Source organism: Callorhinus ursinus, unplaced genomic scaffold, assembly GCF_003265705.2.
Source record: "Callorhinus ursinus isolate GAN/ISIS: 27379988/994484 unplaced genomic scaffold, GSC_fseal_2.0 scaffold13, whole genome shotgun sequence".
NCBI classification, from domain to species: domain Eukaryota; kingdom Metazoa; phylum Chordata; class Mammalia; order Carnivora; family Otariidae; genus Callorhinus; species Callorhinus ursinus.
Window position 1 is genome coordinate 17,977,292 of NW_027397075.1, and position 19,925 is coordinate 17,997,216.

General features: G+C 43.4%; 2 protein-coding genes and 1 pseudogene across 2 annotated transcripts in view; all 3 read left to right on the forward strand.

Annotated features, from left to right (window-relative positions):
• Window positions 1-42: 42 nt before the first annotated feature.
• On the forward strand, window positions 43-10,743 carry SRP9 (signal recognition particle 9). The gene is made up of 3 exons (XM_025877834.2): window positions 43-177; window positions 5,085-5,153; window positions 8,667-10,743. The coding sequence occupies exons 1-3, from the start codon at window positions 106-108 to the stop codon at window positions 8,784-8,786; spliced, it is 261 nt and encodes an 86-aa protein (XP_025733619.1). The 5' UTR covers window positions 43-105; the 3' UTR covers window positions 8,787-10,743.
• Window positions 45-19,925, forward strand: part of EPHX1 (epoxide hydrolase 1) — a 59,339-nt gene continuing 39,458 nt past the window's right edge. Inside the window, exon 1 of the mRNA XM_025877832.2 lies at window positions 45-177. The gene's annotated coding sequence lies outside the window, so the exon portion shown is untranslated. The remainder of the gene's footprint in view (window positions 178-19,925) is intronic.
• Window positions 13,988-14,673, forward strand: LOC112828619 (profilin-1 pseudogene; annotated as a pseudogene).

The following is a 19,925-nucleotide window of genomic DNA, read 5'->3' on the forward strand; positions in this document are numbered from 1 at the left end:
GCCCCCACACCGGTCTCCGGCAGCCAGAGGTAGGTGGTAGGTGGGCCGGGTCTCGCCGCCTGCGGTCCCCGGCCTCGCCCGCTCGCGCTCCGCTGCGGACCCACGATGCCGCAGTACCAGACGTGGGAGGAGTTCAGTCGCGCGGCCGAGAAACTCTACCTCGCCGACCCTATGAAGGTAAATGCCCGCGGGCCCGCTGCCTCTGCCCCGGGTCGGGAGGTCTTCCCTGCGGTCCGCGCGGCCTCCGGAACTTCTGCAGCCCCGCCAGGAGGTGCTGGGGGTGAGCGGAGACGGACCCCGCCAGGTGTCATGGTTCCCGCTGCCCCCTCCCGGAGGGGCGGCGGGACGAGACCCGGAAGCCGGGTCTTCGCGGGGCCCCAAACGGCGCTGCTCTGCCTTCCCCGCCCCCAGCCCGTAACTTCCCTGCGGCCGCGGTTGGTTTACGTGTCTCTAAGGGCAGGGCTCCTCCCCCTGCGGCTGCGGCCTCCCGACCCGCAGTGGTCTCGGGCCCCGTTTCCCGTCCTTCCGCGGCGAGTATGAGACTCTCGCACCCTTTCCTCAGGAAAATGCCCTTAAACATAAATGGTGGCAGTTTAGGGGGCTCATTCATGGCCCCCACAAGAATTATGATAAGTAGATGCCAGGGGTTAGCTCCTCACTGAAGGGCAAAGGAGTCCAGATGACGGGAACTGAAGCATTCAGGTCTTGATTTTTCTTCTCGCGTTTTTGTTTTGTTGTCCTATCCACGGACTATTTAAATAGCTCCTTGCTAACTAAAAGTCTTGGTCAGTTTTTAGACCTAGATACACAACAAGAAGCTGTGAGGCAGCGTTTGTCCAGTCGTTACAGTAAAATGAAACAAGAAGTGATGGCGTCAGTTCGGTACTTTTGAAATCGAGGGTTTTGTTTGTGACACGATTTCCAGCTCCTCCATCCGGCTGACGCCGGGTGTTGGTGGTCTCCGTGCAGTGCGCTGTGAGAACGGTCCAGGAATTTTGTCCCGAAGTACCCACACCGCACGCAGAATATCTGAAAACATAGTAAAGAGTGTAGAAATTCACAAGAGTAATCATATTTTGATTTAACTTAATAGGGAAATGACTACGGGGGGGGGTTCCTTACAGCGTATTAGTCTAGAATACGCAGGATGGAGAGAGAGCCTTTCCTCTCTTCACCCCACAGAAAAGTCCAGGGCCCGGAAACTTCTGGTTTTCGACTCTGCTGTTTTGATAGGTGAGCGCGCTTGGCTAACAGTCTTGTGGAGTGCCTTCTGTGTGACAGGCGTTTTACACTGCATACCCTTACGTGTTTGGTTCATGTGAACAGTCAGGACAATCCCTTGAGGTAAATGAATGAACAGTCTTTGAGACATTAAATGGATTGCCTGGTCTCTAAAAGATGCAGCTAGAATTTCAACCCCGTTCTCTAAACCCCAAGTCTGTGCTGTCTGTGCCAGAACTAAAGAAGTTTTGTCAGGACGCCTTGGAATCCATTTCAGAGAATTCTCTTTCTTCTCTCCCACCCTCCTGAGCCTGTTGAGTACACCTGTCACCGTTTACCGTTTTCTCTTGCGTTGCTCTCGCTGAAGATGGTGTTCCTGCTGGACAGTGTGATAACCTCTCAGTCTTTCTGCCTTTTTATTTTTTTTTATTTTTAAGATTTTTATTTATTTATTCGAGAGGGGGAGAGAGAGGAAGGGAGAGAGAGAGCATGAGAGGGGGGAGGGTCAGAGGGAGAAGCAGACTCCTACCAAGCAGGGAGCCCAGCAGGGAGCCCGACGTGGGACTCGATCCCCGGATTCCAGGATCATGACCTGAGCTGAAGGCAGTCACTTAACCAACCGAGCCACCCAGGCGCCCCTCTTTCCACCTTTTTAAACCCTCCTTTGCTCATGCCACAGTTGTCTAAAAACAAAAATGGAATTCTCTCAGTTTCCTACTTAAATACTGGTTTTTCGTAGATTGGCGGGTAAAGTCCAGACTCGCCATCCACAGTCGGACCCTCTCCAGTCTTTCTGGGTTTGTCTTCCCACCATACCCACAATCCTCAGCTCTAGTCTCATGAAGTTACAGATTTTGGATCTTCATTCACACTGCTCCTTCAGCTTCTCTCCCACCCTCTTAAGAGAAAAAAGCATGCTTTGGCAAAGCCACCTTTAGAAAGCCTTTTTATACTTCCCCTTCCCCAATTTAAATTACTTGATTTCTCTTTTAGCATTTTACCTGTGTATGCCTATATAAAAGGACTTAACTCATGTATCCTGTGTTGGTTATTTTGGTTGCTTCAATTCAAAGTTCCTAAGAAAGCAAGAATCTTGATCACTTTTTCTCTCTTTGTGGCATCTGACCTGGTAACATAGGTGCCCCCTCAGTTACAGAATAGACCCTCTTATAACACCGTAGAGCTTTTAACTCTCACTTCTCCTCATGAAGCCAGCCGTTCTTTCAACCGAGAGTTAAAGCTTTACATAGTTGTCATGCTTAGCACATTTTAAAGTTGCTTTTTGTTTCTGGAGAACATTTTTTAAAACATGTAGAATTGAATTAGTTAACCCAGTTTATAGGATCTGGCATCTAAAGACAATCTAGTTGTTGTAATTTATGTAAGTGCTTGCTGAGTTCCCTTTTTCCCTTCACCAAAACAAATTTCAAGAGTGGTGTGCCCCCCCCCCCCCAATTCCAGGAGAGCAGAGACATAATGGGAAAAGCTGTAGGTTACAGCTCTTCATAGCCCTCTCTCTTTAGTTTCCAGAATTGTCTTGAGGCTTCTGGTTCTACATTGTGACCATTTTATTTTATTTTTTAATTTTTTTTTTAAGATTTATTTATTTATTTTGAGAGAGTGAGAATGAGACAGAGAGAGAGAGTACATGAGAGGGGGGAGGGTTAAGGGGGGAGGAAGGCTCTTCGCTGAGCAGGGAGCCCGACGCGGGACTCCATCCCGGGACTCCGGGATCATGACCTGAACCGAAGGCAGTCGCTTAACCAACTGAGCCACCCAGGTGCTCCCATTGTGACCATTTTAAAATTATGTTCCTGTTTTGGCCTGTAGATACTTGGCACTTTTTAAAACAGCTAGTTATTTATGTTGGTCAGCAAGAAATGGACTCTGCTGCAGTACACTATTTCGAATCCATCACTTAAAACAATAAAAATGATGTTCCCAGAAGTTGTAAACTCTACTGGGAGATGTTTTCTTCTAGATAAATCATTTTCTTGGCTCCCTAACTGTAGAATACTGAACAACAAAAGGTATTGTGTAGCATGGTGCTCAACATAGGAGTTATTTTGGAAGAGTTCTCAATGGAGACTTCTTCTCAAGACGGAATTCTGCTTTTCTGTCCTAATACGTCGTGTGGTGCCATCATGATAAGGACATGACCTCGCTGAATGCCTGAGTCCAAATCTACCTCCTGAGAGCCACGGGGTAGGGGACAGCATGAACTGTGACTGCCGTACTTCCTGCCACACGGATTTGGGCTTGCATAGGCCTGTCTGCTGTTTTCCCCCCTACTTTTTCTATCATTTCTCTGCGGCTGGGTTGTGGGTATTGTGAGGGAAGGAAAAACATTCTCCTTTACTCTCTTAGGTTTAATAGCTGGGGCCCTGCAAATTAAACTGACAAAAGACAGGTTAACAAGAGAGAAAACCCGACATATGTATGCAGTATGCATGGAGTTCACAAACCATTTGACTTGAGGCCGTTAGCATTGGGCCTATGTACCGTCTTAACAAGGCTGATAAAGTGTGGGAAAGAGGGTGGACTAAGGAAAGGGGGTTTGGGGCTTCTACGGAGGGAAGTAAGTTGTGGGAAGGTGATTAGTAAGGATTGTTATGCAGATAAGAGCCTGCCTTTTCCCAGTAAGGGAGAAAGGAGTACCTTTACTATTAGAAATTTATGTCACCTTTACGAAGGCTAATGAAAGCCAGAAAGGGCAGAGAGCTAATTGTTCTCTGCTCAGAACAGTCCTTATGCCAAAGTGACATGTTTTGAGGAGGCATGTTGTGATCCCTTTCAGTATATAGACGGTCCCCAACTTAAGATGCTTGGACTTTTCGTGGTTTGTTTTTTTTTAAGATTTATTTCTTTATTTGACAGAGAGACAGCGAGAGAGGGAACGCAAGCAGGGGGACTGGGAAAGAGAGAAGCAGGCTTCCCGCCGAGCAGGGAGCCCGATGCGGGGCTCCATCCCAGGACCCTGGGATCATGACCTGAGCCGAAGGCAGACGCTTAACCACTGAGCCACCCAGGCGCCCCTGGGCTTTGTTTTTTGACTTTTGGTACTGCAACAACAATAGAAATTCAGTAGAAATTGTACTATGAATTTGAATTTTGATCTTTTCTCAGGTTAGTGAGATGCAGACAACACCTTCGTGACACTGGCCACAAAGCAATTTCTGTACGCAGTGAGGGGCTTGAACTCAGAACCCCAAGATCAGGAGTCGGATGCTCTACCGACTGAGCCGGCCACACATCCATGATAATCTCAATTTATGATATTTTCAACTGACAGTGGGTTTATTGGGGGCATAACCACATCATAAGTTGAAGAAGATCTATATATTCTTGTTGTATATTCTTTTTATTCGTTGCATGCGGGTGGGCAGAGGGAGAGGGAGAATTCCAAGCAGGCTCCACACCCAGCACGGAGCCCAACATGGGGCTCGATCTCACAACCCCCTGAGATCATGACCTGAGCTGAAATCAAGAATCGGATGCTTAACCTACTGACCCACCCAGGTGCCCAAAGATCTGTATATTAATGCCAAACCACCTTAAGAGTCTCATGGACATTCCCTGAATGTGGATGTGTTTTGGGAATTTTCAGTGTATCTTTTCAAACTGGCTGCAAATAAATATCCAACTTTTTAATAAGTCTTTTTAAAAAATGAATTATAGCAATAGGAATGAACTAAAATACTGTTTTCTACCTCATTCAATAACAGTGTTTACAGTGAAGATGTGTTTAGATGTTTTGGCTATTCTGGAGGGATCCCTCTTTAGCAAACCTGAAGACTAACCCTTATTTGTGAGAAATGTCTTCTTCTGACTTCACTGTTTCTAAATGTGTATTTTTATTTCAGGCCCGTGTGGTTCTCAAATATAGGCATTCTGATGGGAGTTTGTGTATTAAAGTAACAGATGATTTAGTTGTAAGTATACATTTTTATTTGTTGCATACTTCCCGATCTGTTTGAGTTAATCATTTGTTTAAAATTACGTAGAATTTATGCAGATTATGTATTAGGATGATTATTTTGCATTTCGTTCCAAAGTCAAAAACCTCATTCTAGAGCTACTTTTATAGACTCTCGGGGAAATAACTTATTTCACCAATGTAGTATGTCAGGTATAATTTAGTAATTACTTCAGACCTTAAGCAAAAAGAGTGTAGAGACTAAAACTGGGTATGAGGGGATAGAGGTCTCCTTATGAGCGTGTGGGAAGGAAATGATGGTGTTTGAACACAGGTTATAAGCTTTATGGTTCCCTCCCCCTCCCCTCCCGGCTCAGTCTTGTCACTTCCGCACACCCCATTACTTCCGGGACCTGATCTCCACGTGCAGTAGTCATCCACTGAATTACTCTCGCGGTGAGCCCAGCAGCATCCCCTCACCTCCAGACCTGATGGTCTCATCATTTCACATTTTCCTGGACCTCCTGGCTGCTTCTGATATAGAAAACCACTCTGGTGGAAATTATTTTGGCATCTGTGGCTCCGTTTTAATCTTCTTTTTCTGTGTTTCTGTCTTACTGCTCTTTGCTAATAAGTATTGGTTTCTCCAGGATTCTGTCCTGGGTCAACATTTCATACTGCTCCTGGAGCAGTCCTTTTAGCCATGGTGCCTGGGACTGCTGGGATCTAGGTCTGTCTCCACATTTGTACATTTAGGTCACATTTTCCTTCTGACTTTCTGACTAGCTCTCCTTACCTCGGTGCTCCTCAAAATTAGCCTGTCTAGAACGGAACTCCTTATCTCTTCTCAAACTGCCGCTCCTGTTTCCTAGCACATTAGGGTCCTTCCTTTCCCGTTCTCATGACCACTGGCCCCTCACTTGAAGAGCTTGTATTTGATCCTCTGACGTGCTCCATGTGCTTTCCCAGGCATTTGGGAATTACTGGCTCAAGCACCCTCGTCTCATTTCCTGTCACGAGTGCTCTGTCTCTGCTGTGCTTCCCCCGAGTTTAGGGTGTTATCCTCGCTTGGCTAGACTGCTAGACTAGGCTCCCCAATGTGGCCCTGCTTCCAGTTCATCCTTTAGTTGTCCGGAGAGATTTCAGAAAATGCAGGTTTGGTCCTTACGACCCTGCTTAAAAACCTTAGTGGCTCCTCGTCACGGATAACGTAACATGGCCTCACATGCCCTCCACCCTCTGTCTTTTCTGTGTTACGGAGGGGCTCCTGTGACGTGGCGGGCTGTCTTAGGCCTCTGTGCCTCCGGATGGCCTCTTCCCACCTTTGGGGCATTGAATCCCACCGCCGCCCCAGTGTGGCGAGATGGGTGCTTATCTTTCAGCACCCAGCTAAAAGGATTACTTCATCTCTTGCTTTTCTTTTTGGCTCTTTTTGTGCTGTATCAATTATTTTATCATATTTTTCGTTGTGGTGGATTGTGAGCTTCAAGACAGTAGGGAGCAGTAAAGTTCTTAGCTGTATTTCCAGTGACCAGCATGGTGTGCGGGCCCGGGGGGTACTTAGTAAGCAGGGTTTTCATAGATGTGCTTTCAGAGTGACTAAAAATCACTTTTTGTCTTAGCTCATATGTTAGACTTTTATATATTTGTGCTCAAGGTTCCATTGTGAGGTGTGAGTTCAGACTTTGATTACCATGTCTTCCAGCAACCAGTTAAGTTTGAAGTAACTGAAAATGTAGTTAGGTCACCCACATACGGTGTAGAGTGCTAGACTTAAGAGTCAAGAGATCTGAATCCGAGTTTAGCCATTTACCAACGTCTCAGCCTTGGAAAAGTTCGGACCAATAGTTTGGCTTTCTCTGGGCCTCCGTTTCCTTGTCCTTAAAGCGCTGTGGTGGCTGCCCGCTGCCCTGACCGGGGTGTGGGGCATAGACCACACACGGCAGAGTGCCTGCACTAGAGCCGACCTCCCAGCGCATCCGCACGTGTGCTTGAGTCAGGGCATCCACATGACAATCTGTCGTTGTGATGGGCACGGAGTGAGGAGGTATATCCGCTGAAGACAAGTTGGCGTGTCCTGTTTTTAAGATAGGAAAAAATGCACAGCTGATTTTAGAACAAAAGGCTCTACCTCGAAATGATGACTTTTTGCCTCCGGTAATGATGAAATGTAATTAAGGATAGGCGGATGGCAACAGTGGCAGGAACTTCATGTCACACTGATGATTCCTGTGACAAGACCGAAATAAGAAAAACGCCTTCTGTGTTCTTTCTTAAAACTACTGAGAATTGGTCCATATTTGGATGGGGCCAAAGACACAGTCAAACCCATCCTCCTAAATTGTAAATATATGAATCAACTCCGACAGAAAAAAAATCTGTTTTCTAATGACTCTTTTAAAAGGTGTGCACACTTCCCTTGCTAATTCATTTTTAATAGTAATTCCTTCAGGAACTCAGTCTTAGGCTACATTTATTATCACGATGTCTTTGACTTTTTTATCATCATTTTTTTCTGATCCCATGACTGATTTATAGTATTTTCTATGAATCTGAAATCTTTGCTGTCAAACTGTAGTGACAGGGTAGACAGATTCTCCCACAGTACGTGTACTGAAATTGAAACATTGGGGATTATTGTGGCCTCTTTACAAGACTGTGACACAAATTTCTACAATGTGTGGATAACAACTTTGAGTGTAAAGGCAGGATGACCAGTCAGGGATGATAAGATTGAACTATAGATTACTTAAGTTGATGACTATTATTGCAGGATCATTCGTTCCCTTTAAGACTCATGGGAACCTTTAAAATGGGCTAAAGAGAAATGGACCTTTTGTTACAAAATGAGGGAAAGACCTGCCAGCCTATATTTGGTATTTTTGAAGACTCTAGAACAAATGGTTTTTGAGAAACCATAAGTGGATCTGAAGTATATAGCTGATGAAGAATTTAACTTATAGCAGGGAAGAATTTGGTTTGGGTTAAAAACTGTGAATACCTTCAAAAAATCAAGGTTGGTCAGATTGATCTGGTTTAATTTAGACCGTGACCAGCTGTGAGCAAGGGATGGTGGATTTTTTTTCTTAAATTATCATTACTACCCTCTCCCCGTCTCCCAGTTTCACAAGTAAGGAAAGCAATCCTAATATTGCTGTGCTTTTCCAGTATAACTAACTCATGACCAGATCCCAGGAAGAAAATAATCTGATTCCAAGCCTGGAGTTGTCATCAGACCCCACAGCAGGATTTAGCATATTACTTAATTGGTCATTTTTGAGGAGCTTCTGTTAGATTTCATTTAGTTTTTTGCTTACAGCAGTGGAGTTGGAAATACTATAAGATACTAAAGGAACGTAATTGCTGGGGGCTTAGAAACTTGAGTGTAACTGCCTTAGTTTGACCCCCGGAGGGAATAGAGCAAAAGGTGGTGGGAAAGACTCATATATTTGTACCCAGTCCTCCATTTGCTACTTTGTTGATAATCTGGTTTTACCTAGTTAATGTGTACTTTTAAAATTTCTAACAGTGTTTGGTGTATAGAACAGACCAAGCCCAAGACGTAAAGAAGATTGAGAAATTCCACAGTCAACTAATGCGACTTATGGTAGCCAAGGAATCCCGCAGTGTTGCCATGGAAACGGACTAAATGGTTTGAATTGAAGATCTGTCCTGTTCTTAGGAAGTAAATCTCTTTTGAATCTGAAAAAGTGTTGGGAAAGAAAATAGTTTTTGTAACTAAGTGGCCTCTTCACAAGTGGGGAGATCATTTTTTGTACTTTGTGTTTTAATGTTTACTTTAAAGAGCTAGGAATGTAAAATGCTTTCAGGTAGAAAACCTTTATTTATTTTTGAAAATTGAACAAATGCATCTATGTTGGGAAACCTTTTGCAGGTTGATATGGGGCAAAATATGTAATTATTCTATGGTAAGTTTGTATCAGTAATTTGAAAAAGGCAATTCTTCCTTAAATTTAGTTAATCTGTCTTTAAAAGAAAATTAGATGTAACCATTTTGCCAGATTGATATATTTCTTTTGGAGCATAAAATTTGTGCTGTTGCTGACCAACAAACATAAAATATGGTAACTGGAATTGCCTGTGCACAGCAGTGTGCCTGACTATAATATAGTAGTGTAGTCTCAGTTATTTCTAAAAGTAATTATGGAAACAAGTATGCTTTGCTTTACCTAAAACTTTCCAAATTTAAACTATTTTTGAATGTAAGGGATTTGTAGTATCATTAGCTTGTTGAGCAGAGACTTGCTTTGAATCTCGTTTTCAGTGCTCAGAAACCAGCTGCGGTTACTTTAAGTGCATGAACAGAATGATCACTAGTGGCCTGAGGCCACCATATTACACAGGTATTTGCCACAGATTTCCCCTCTGTCTTTTCTCAGGAGGGCTAAAGATTATTCAGACTGTTAAATCTTCACATATGTCTGTGCCACCCCTGCCCGTTTCTCTCTGTATTTAACCAAGGTGTTAAGCTGACTGTCACAACTGTTATGTTTTCCATTAGGCCAGAGGGATATCATTTGATATTTATCATATTATTGTAACCTGAATTTTACCACCTAAATGTAATGTTCACATGTTGCTACCTACATTAAAATATTTTTTGGTCAGGAATTTGTTGTGTTGAGCAACATTTTCACATGGAAAATTCCATTAGCCATATGAATTTTTGCATGTTTTGGAGAAGTCAGTAAGTAAAATATTATATGAATATATATTGTTTCTCTTGAAGTTTTTAACTTCTCAAGAATTACTGATTTCTTGACTGGGATATACTGTATTCATTTAGTGTAAAATGAGCCTGATGTTACTGTAAGTAAATTTTGATTGTTTTGTTTGTGTTGGTACTTTTTGCTACACGACTTTCTCTGAAGATGTATGTTGATGGCAAGGTGGTTTTCTTGATTAAGAAAAGTAACATCAAATAGTAAAGGGTATTTAGGATTTGAGGTTCCCCTCCCAATCAGTGGGATCGCTGGAGGATTTTTTGGCCTTTTTCTTTCTCATTTACACCTTCTGCTTTTTAACACTATAAAAATAACCTGGAGGGGAGTGACGGATTCGGGTTCCCTGGTCCTTGTGGCTTATAGTGGAGAGTGGAGAGCAGCGGTTACAAGGCCAGTGGCCTGGGTTGCAGTCTTGGCTCCACTGCTTCCCAGCTCCGTGGCCTTAGGGTACTTCTCTGCGCACCTGTTTCCTTTTCTGGAAATGGGGCTGACAACAGTACTCCTAGGACTTGAGGAGGGTCAAATGGTAGAACCTATCGTAAGCCTTTAGCACAGTGCTTGGAACATAGTAAAGCTCAATAAATGGGAGCTGCTAGCCGCAGTAGCTGTATTTTTCAGGGGAAAAGGTATAGCTGGCTCTTAGTTTATTTCATAACTTTAATTGGAGGATTATTTGGAGGTAACATCTGCCTTTCCTGCCAAGGGCCATGTCTGTTATTGAATGCCATTTTTGACAGTTGGGGAGCAAAACAAGACTGTCTCCATAGACAGTGTTCTTATGTGGGAAGAAACGGAAATCCTTAAATCTAAAACTTCTGTTTATTTGTGTCTGCACAAAATAAAATTAAGATAATTGGTAAATGTATCAAATTTCTTAAAGACCATATAAATAACAAAACGCCAAATCATCATATATTCCGAAGATTGCAGTGCTGTATACCCCCAATTTTTTTTTAATCATGAAGTGTTTCTACACGCCATAATCACACTTACCTGGGTTAATTTTTCACAAACGTATTTGTGATATATTTGATCAAACACTGCTGACTTTAAGGTAACCCACATGAAGTCACTGTAGTAATTGAGATTCTAGGTATAGTTCGCAGTTAAAATAATTTCATTTTGTTCTTCTAAGGACCCGCTCTCCTTGGAGCACAGAGTTCATTAGACATTGCTATTAGGCTACATATGTTCTCTACTTACATAAAGGGTTGGATTCTCCCTCTTGGGGTTCCTAGTCTGCCAACTTGCTGTCTTAAAAATATAAAGTCTCAGGGCGCCCGGGTGGCTCAGTTGGTTAAGCGTCGCACACTTGATTTCAGCTCAGGTCCTGATCTCGGTCATCAGATCGAGCCCTGCGTCAGGTCCGTGCTGAGCCTGGAGCCTTCTTAAGAGTCTCTCCCTCTCCCTGTGCCCCACGCCCCGTTGCTTGTGCGGTCTCTCTAAGAAAGAACAGTGTGTGTGTGTGTGTGTGTGTGTGTGTATGTAGTCTCTTTCTCAGGCACAGCTTTAAGTCCTTGATCAGAGGCAGCGTTGACAGCATTTTATAGCTGATACCTTCTGTTACCCTTAGGAACATCTAACAGTAACAGTTGTATGATGGTAGTAGTCTTCAGAGTATTCTAAAACTAATTCAAAATGAGTGAAATGTGAAATTAATTGCCCAAGAACAGTAAGAGCTCCTGTCCTTTTGCCTACTGAAAACCAAAGCCCTACATTTATTGCCTCCTACTGTTCATCTTAGTCAAAAAAATAGTTAAAAATGCCTTGTGGTAATGGCAATATCATCATATTTAAGGTCATTTCTCTTTAAACAACAGGGAAAATGATCCTGTAGGACTGCAGTTGAAATTTATAATCATGTGAGAAGAAAGCCAAAATAATTTCGTTCCCTCTTTCTTATATTAAAAGCACTAGCTGGGGGGCCCCTGGCTGGCTCAGTTGGAGAAGTGTGGCTCTTGGATTTCAGAGTCATGAGTTTGAGGCCCACAGTGGGGGTAGAGAATATACATTAAAAACACTAGTTGGACTGGTTCCAGTTAAGGTAGAACCAGATACAGCTGTGAGTGCGTGGAGCTCCGAAAGACAACAGCAGGTGGTCGTTCATTGTTCATTGAAGTACCAATGAACCCATGAGGAGTCCACCATTTTCCCCTCTGGTATACCCCAGCGTGAAGACAGCACGTTGGAAAGCTGGAGGGGGTACTGGGGCACAGACAGGCACAAGCCCTCTCAGTCGGCCTCAAGGAGTACAAGGGGCACTTCTCATATACCCGAGAGAGTGTAGAAACCCTTTGTGTTTTTTTATTCTTTTGTATTCTCTTACCCACCCCAGCAATGCCATGATGGTGACAGCATCCACTGCTGGCAGTCAGAGCCTGCGGGAGCCAAAACTTGGGGAGATGATCCTCTCCCATACAGCTTTGTCTCCAAAAGGGTAGAACCAATCCCCATTGCACTTTTCTCTCTGCCCTCTGTCCACTTGGCCCCGGATGCAGACACAGTGGCAAAAGTAGTCTTCTGGCCAGAGAACTAGAAATAGAAGGAACCAGAAAGTACCAAAGAGATCACAGAGAGGAAGGAACTCAGATAGGGACCTCATTAAGTTGTTGATGGGTCCATTGCCAAGCTGTATGTATGTGTGGATCTGATCCTTTTCAGCAGACCAAAGACTCTAATACAAAGAGACCACCACCCAAATCCCACACCGGCACCCAGGAGGCATTCACATGCACTAGATCCAAAAAACCCTGCAATGGTTTTGAAAGTTGAACTGCCATCCCAAACTGCCTTCTGAAGGTGTCAGTTTAGCTTTCAAAACCTTTGCCTGATCTTACCCACCTGAAACTCATATATTTTATGTCTGTTTTGTTGGAATTTTAAAAACATAATAAAACCTTTGCCTGCAACCTAACCAGGTTGTTGACTGCCTGCTGAAACAAAAACTCAGTATTTTCTGTAGGATTTGAACAAGAGTTAGAGTATAATGACAGTGTTCAAAATGTTAAGGATACAATCCAGAATTACCTGGCACACCAGGAAATGGGGAAAATCTCAACTAGAAAAAGGAGATCCCAGTACTGAGATATCAGATGTTGGAATTATCTGACAAAGACATTAAAGCAGCTATTATAAAAGTGCTCTGGCAAATAATCAAGAATGCTCTTGTAGCTAATGGGGGAAAAAATTTCTGCAAGGAAATTATATATATATATATATATAAAATGAAATGGAAATTTTAGAAATGAAATACACAGTAACCAAAATTAAAAACTCCCTGAATAGTCTAGCATAATGGAGGAAACAGTGACCTTGAAGATAAACCAAGAGAATTTAATCTGAATACCAGAGAAAAAGATTGGGAAACGACAAAGCAAAACCATGAGCAGAGCTTCAGAGGTCTGCAGGACAATAATAAAAGGTCTAACATTTGTGCCATCAGAATCCCAGAAGGAGAGGAGAAAGCATGATGCTGGGAAAAAATATTTGAAGAAATACTGGCAAGAAACTTCCCAATTTGGTGAAAAATTTAAACCTATGGATTCCGGAAACTCCTAGATACCCACACCCAACACAATCGTAGTGAAAACTGGACAATACGCTTGAAAGCAGCCAGTGAAAAACACATTATCTATGGGAAATAATGATTTGGATGACTGGATCTCTCATCAGAAAGGGAGGCTGGAAGGAAGGAGCACAACATTTCTAAAATGCTAAAAGGAAAGAACTGACAACCCAGAATTCTATATCCAGTGAAAATATCCTTCAGGCACTAAATGAAAAGTCACTCTTGGATGAAGGAAAACAAAGAACTCTGGTGCCTGGGTGGCTCAGTTGTTAAGTGTCTGCCTTCGGCTCAGGTCATAGTCCCAGGGTCCTGGGATCGAGTACCACATCAGGCTCTCTCCTCGGCAGGAAGCCTGCTCTCCCTCTCCCACTCCTGCTGCTTGTATTCTTGCTCTCACTATCTCTGTCTCTGTCAAATAAAGTCTAAAAAAAAACAAAAAAACAACTCATTCCTAGCGGACCTGGTCTAAAACCACTAAAGGAAATTCCTCAGACCGAGAGAAGATGACGCCATTAAGAAAAATGGAAACAGGCACAGCTAGCGGAGCCGCGGTCCGGACGGCAGCGTGTGCCCCGAGCTCTCCGCCTCCCCCCGCCCGCCAGCCTGAGGCCCCAGCAGCAGCGCCGAGAGCAGCCCCAGAAGCAGCGCCATGGCCGGGTGGAACGCCTACATCGACAACCTCATGGCGGACGGGACCTGTCAGGACGCGGCCATCGTGGGCTATAAGGACTCGTCCTCCGTCTGGGCCGCCGTCCCCGGGAAAACCTTCGTCAACATCACGCCAGCTGAGGTTGGTGTCCTGGTTGGCAAAGACCGGTCAACTTTTTTCGTGAACGGGCTGACACTTGGGGGCCAGAAATGTTCTGTTATCCGGGACTCACTGCTGCACGATGGGGAATTTACCATGGATCTTCGTACCAAGAGCACCGGGGGAGCCCCCACCTTCAACATCGCTGTCACCATGACTGCCAAGACGCTAGTCCTGCTGATGGGCAAAGAAGGTGTCCACGGTGGTATAATCAACAAGAAATGCTATGAAATGGCCTCCCACCTGCGGCGTTCCCAGTACTGACCTCGTCCGTCCCTCCCCACCACTCCCCACGGCTTTTGCACCCCTCTCCTTCCCAGACACACACATAACACCATTTTTATTTTTTGGGCCATTACCCCACACCCGTTATTGCTGCCAAAACCACATGGGCTGGGGGCTGGGGCTGGATGGACAGACACCTCCCCCTACCCAAACCCCTCCTGTGTGTGGTTGGAAAACTTTTTTGGGGGGGGGTTTTGTTTTTTTTTGTTTTGTTTTTCTGAATAAAAAAGATTCTACTAACAAAAAAAAAAAAGGAAACATTCACGAAAGAAGGAAGAGCAACAGAAATAGTCATGATCTGGGTTAAGAGAATTAAATGATTCTCTTGAGTTCTTAAAATTTGTTTGATGATAGAAGTAAAATATGACATTGATGGTGTTTTCACTGATGGAATACCTAAGACACCAGTAATAAAGGAGGGGGATTATGGAACCTGTATGACAGTAAAGTTTCTGCAGTCCACTCAAAGTGGTGAAATCTTGATTCCTAGTAGACTGAAAAACTAAACGTGTATTCTCATCTCTCAAGCAACCACCAAAAGAACTGCAAATAGTTCTTTTAGTAGATAGATAAATGAAAAACTGAAAATTAAATGGCTCCAAAAAGGCAAGAAAGGGCTATCAGGAACAACAACAATAAAACAGGAAACAAACCCAAAACAATAAAATGGTAGACCTAAAGGCAAACATATCAATACTTAAATTAAATGCCAAAAGTCTTAAGGACACAGAAATTGTCAAAAAAAAAACAAAAAACAAAAACTAGAACCAACTATATTCTAACAGTTTTATTATAAAAGGTATAAATCAGGATTGGTCAATTGAAGAGACATAGGATAAGGTCTGGGAAGATAGAAAATGTAAAACTTCCATGTCCTTAGGACAAATTACCCTCCTAGTGCATTCATGAACGATTACCAACCAGGGACACTGACCCAAGCTTTGGCTGTCCATTATGTTCCATTACATAGGAAAGATGGAATCGCTGGCCATGCACTGGAGCTCAATCTCCAGCCACCCTTCCCCTTACCAGGGGATGGGCTAAAACCCTCCTTAAAACCCCAACCCTCTAATCACATGGTTGGTCTTTCTGGCAGGGCTAGCCCCCTTCCTGAATTACCTCATTAGCATAAACTCAGAGATGGTCCCAGGGACCCACCATGAATAACAAAGGTACTTCTATCACTCCGGAGATGTCAAAGATTTAGAGGTTAGTTCCCAGGAACCCTGGTTTCCTGGAACAAAGACCAGAAAAATTCTTTACAATAATTCTCTTAGCAGTAGAACTAATAAATAGAAATTTAGCAAGGATGTAGAACTGAACAATGCCACCAACCAACTGGACCTAATTGACATTTATAAAACACTCCATCCAACAGTATATAATACACATGAGTTTCTGTGTATATGGAACATTCAGTGATGTCATACAGGAAACTGACCAGTGCAGTAAGGCAAGAAAAAGAAAGAAAAGGCATCCAAATTGAAGATGAAATAACTATTTGTAGACCACCTGATTGCCTACATGAGAATCCTATGGAATCTACAAAAAAAGCCACTGAAACTAATAAGCTTGCAGGTTACAAGATTGATATATATAATATATACAACTTTATATACTTGCAACAAACATGGAAATTAAATTGACATGCATTTTTAATATCAAAAGATACATACTGAAAGCTACAAAACATTTCTGAGAGAAATTAAGAAGACTTAAGTGAGAGATCTATCTTATTCACAGGTCAGAAGAATCAGTATTATTAAAATGTCATTTTCCCTCAAATTGAGGTATAGATTCAGTGTATGCCCGGTTAAAATCCCAGCAGGCTTTTTTTGTAGAAATTGATATTCTGATTCTGAAATTCACATGGGAAAGCGAAAGACCAGGTGAGAATAGCTAAAACATCTTTGCAAAAGATGAGCTAAAGTGCAGAGCTAAAACCACCTTCTTTCATGCCTTGCAAAACTACAGTTCTTTAGGACCACACCAACATAAACAAGAGATCAGTGGAACAGAATATAGAGTCCAGAAACAGACCCACACATATATGGATAACTGTTAGTTTACAAAGATGTAAAAGCAAGCCATGGAGAAAGGACAGTCTGTTTAACAAATGATGCTGGGATGATTCGATATTCCTATGTTTAAAAAATTAAAACTACCTTGCACCATGTACAAATATTAATTTTAAAGATGAACTATGAATCTAAATATAAAGCCACAAAACATTTTTTAAAGATTATTTATTTTAGGGGGGGAGGGGCAAAGGGAGGAAAGAGAATCCAAGCCGACTTCCTGCTAAGCTCAGAGCCCGATGCCAGCCTCCATCCCAGGACCCCGAGATCATGACCCGAGCTGAAATCAAGAGTCGAACGCTTAACCAACTAAGCCACACAGGCTCCCCTAAACTACAAAACTTGTAGAAGAAAAGAGAAAATCGTTGTGACCTTGGTTTGGCAAAGATTTCTTAATCTGTATGCAATCTATAAAAAAAATTGGACTTCGGAATTAAAATCTTCTGTTCTTCCAGAGACACTGTTAAGACAATGACAAGCCACATATCAAAAAAATTATTTGTAAAGCTATATATATATATATACATACACACACATATGTAATACATATATATGAACCCTCAAAACCCAATAAACCCCCACCCCAAAAACACACAAAAGACACTTCACTGAAGAAGATGTACATGTGGCCAATAAGCACATGAAAAGATGGTCAACATTATTAGTTGTTAAGGAGATGTAATTTAAAATCATGAGCTACCACTACGCACCCATTCGAATGGCTAAAATTTAAAAGCTTGACTGTACCAAGAGCTGACAGGGATGTGGAGCAACTAGAACTCTCATACTGCTGGTAGGAATGTAAACTGGTACAACCATTTGGAAAACAGGCAGGTTTTTTTTTTTTATAGTTTAATGTATTTTAATAGCAAACTTACAGGAACAGCACAGAAGACAGACAACATTAAAAACACGTACTTGCATATAGGACAACTCAGAAAAGTACAGCGAATGGATGGATCTACTGTATGATAAAAATGCTACAAACACCATTTAGTTGCCATCAATAAGAAATTTACTTGTTTTAAAAAAATCCAAATGCTGGCATTGTCCAGAAAAATTTAACAGGTTTATTTATAATTGTTATAAAGTTGAACAGGCAGGTTCTTTAAAATAATTATGCATACATCTACTGTCCACATAAAGACTTGCACATTAATTTTTTTTTTAAGATACTATTTTTAGGGCACCTGGGTGGCTCAGTCGGTTAAGCAGATGACTTTGGCTCAGGTCATGATTTCAGGGTTCTGGGATCGAGTTCCGCATCAGGCTCCCTGCTCAGTGGGGAGCCTGCTTCTCCCTCTGCCTCTCCTCCCGCTCGTGCTCTCTCACATGCACTCTCTCAAATAAAAAAAAATTTTTTTAATAGAAAGATACTATTTTTAAGCAATCTGTACACCCAACCTGGGGCTTGAACTCACAACCCCGAGATCAAGAGTTGCACGCTCCACTGAAGGAGCCATCCAGGAGCCCCAACTTGTACATGAATGTTCATAGTGGCTTTATTCGTTAATAGCCCCAAACTGGGAACAACCCAAAAGTCCATCAATAAGTCCAGTTTTTGGATAAACAAATTGTGGTGTATTCATACATAGCAATACTAGTCAGCGAGGAAAAGGAGAAATAACTACCAATACCCACGACAAAGTGGATGAACCTCAAACTATACTGAGTCAAAGGAGCCGGGTCTCTGAGTACATGCTGAATGATTTAACGTGGGTAAATTTCCAGCTGCAAAAACTGCAAAATATAGTGACTGCAGGCAGCTGGGTGCTTTCCTTGGGGACAAGGGCCCGTGCACAGAAGGGGACCGCAGTAACACACGGGGACGCCACAAGTTCGCTGGCTTAGAACAACAGGAATGTTTTCTCGTAGAGGATCAGAAGTCCAGAACGGGTCTTCAAGAGCTGAAGTGAAGGTGTCACTAGGGTTTGTTCCTTCGGAGCCTCCAGGGGAAGAATCCGTTTCTCTGCCCTTGCCAGCCCCCCGGGGGGCTGTCCTCCTTCCCTGGCTCATGGCTCCACGTTACATCACCTTCCCACCCTGTTTCTGCCCCGTCACCTCTGCCTCCTCTGACCTCCTTGCCCCTCCTCTCGTAAAGACCCTTGGGACTACATTCAGTGTCCACCCACCTAGCCCGGGATCATGTCTCCATGCTGACCATATCTGCAAAGTCACTTTTGCCACATAAGTCAGCAAATTCACAGGCTCTGGGGGTTAGGGCATGGGTATCTTTGGGGGAGCCATTACTCAGCCTGCTACAGATAAGCTTTTGTCAGACACAAGTTTCAGATTTGGATGATAGCCACTCACTGTCCTACTCTGTTCCTTTACGATCGGGTCTGACCTCTCTCTTCTTGGCATCCATACACACACGACTCACGAGTAGTGGGGAGCCGAAGCCCGTGAGCTCACCCTGGGCCAATGAGGGATGGGAGCTCTCACTCCCACTTTTCATCCCCTGGGTGGACAGCTCTGAGACTCATTATAGAAAGCTCAGAAGGTTCCACAGAAGCAAGCACCAGCCGCCCAGAGCAGTGGCGAAGTCGAAAACACATCCTCATGGGGCGCCTTGGAGGCAGGCTCAGTCAGTTGAGCGTCTGACTCTTGATTTCAGCTCAGGTCATGATCTCAGTGTTGTGGGAATGAGCCCCGCATCAGACTCTGCGTATAGCAGGGAGTCTGCTTGAGATTCTCTCTTTCCCTCTCCCTCTGCATCCCCCTCCCCCAAAATGAAAAGAAAACACATCCTCATATCATCTTTTCCTCTACCTTTTCACCTCCCCGCCCTCACTCCTGCCCCTCTGATGACGTCCCAAATAAGCTCCTTACATGCAACCCCTTGTCTTACACTCTGCTTTCAGGGGAGCCTGGATTAGAAAAACAACAACAAAAAGCTCTTGGAAATTAAGAATATGATCACTGAAATGAAAATACAAAAATGTGAAGGGGGAAAAAAATGACAGAAAAATCTCAGAGGGGCGCCTGGGCGGCTCGGTTGTTAAGCATCTACCTTCAGCTCAGGTCATGATCCCAGGATCCTGGGATCGAGTCCCATGTCCGGCTCCCTGCTCTGCGGGGAGCCTGCTTCTCCCTCTCGTCTGCCCCTCCCCCCTGCTCATGGGCACACTCTCTCAAATAAATAACATCTTCAAAAAAAATATATCTCAGAAATTGGAGCCAAGAGGGAAAAAAAAAAAGGCAGTTCAAGATTTGGATGACAGGAATTCCCGAAAAAGGAAAATCAAGTGGAAGAAATTGTCAATAAGATGACCTAAGAAGTGTTTAGGAATTAAAGGACGTG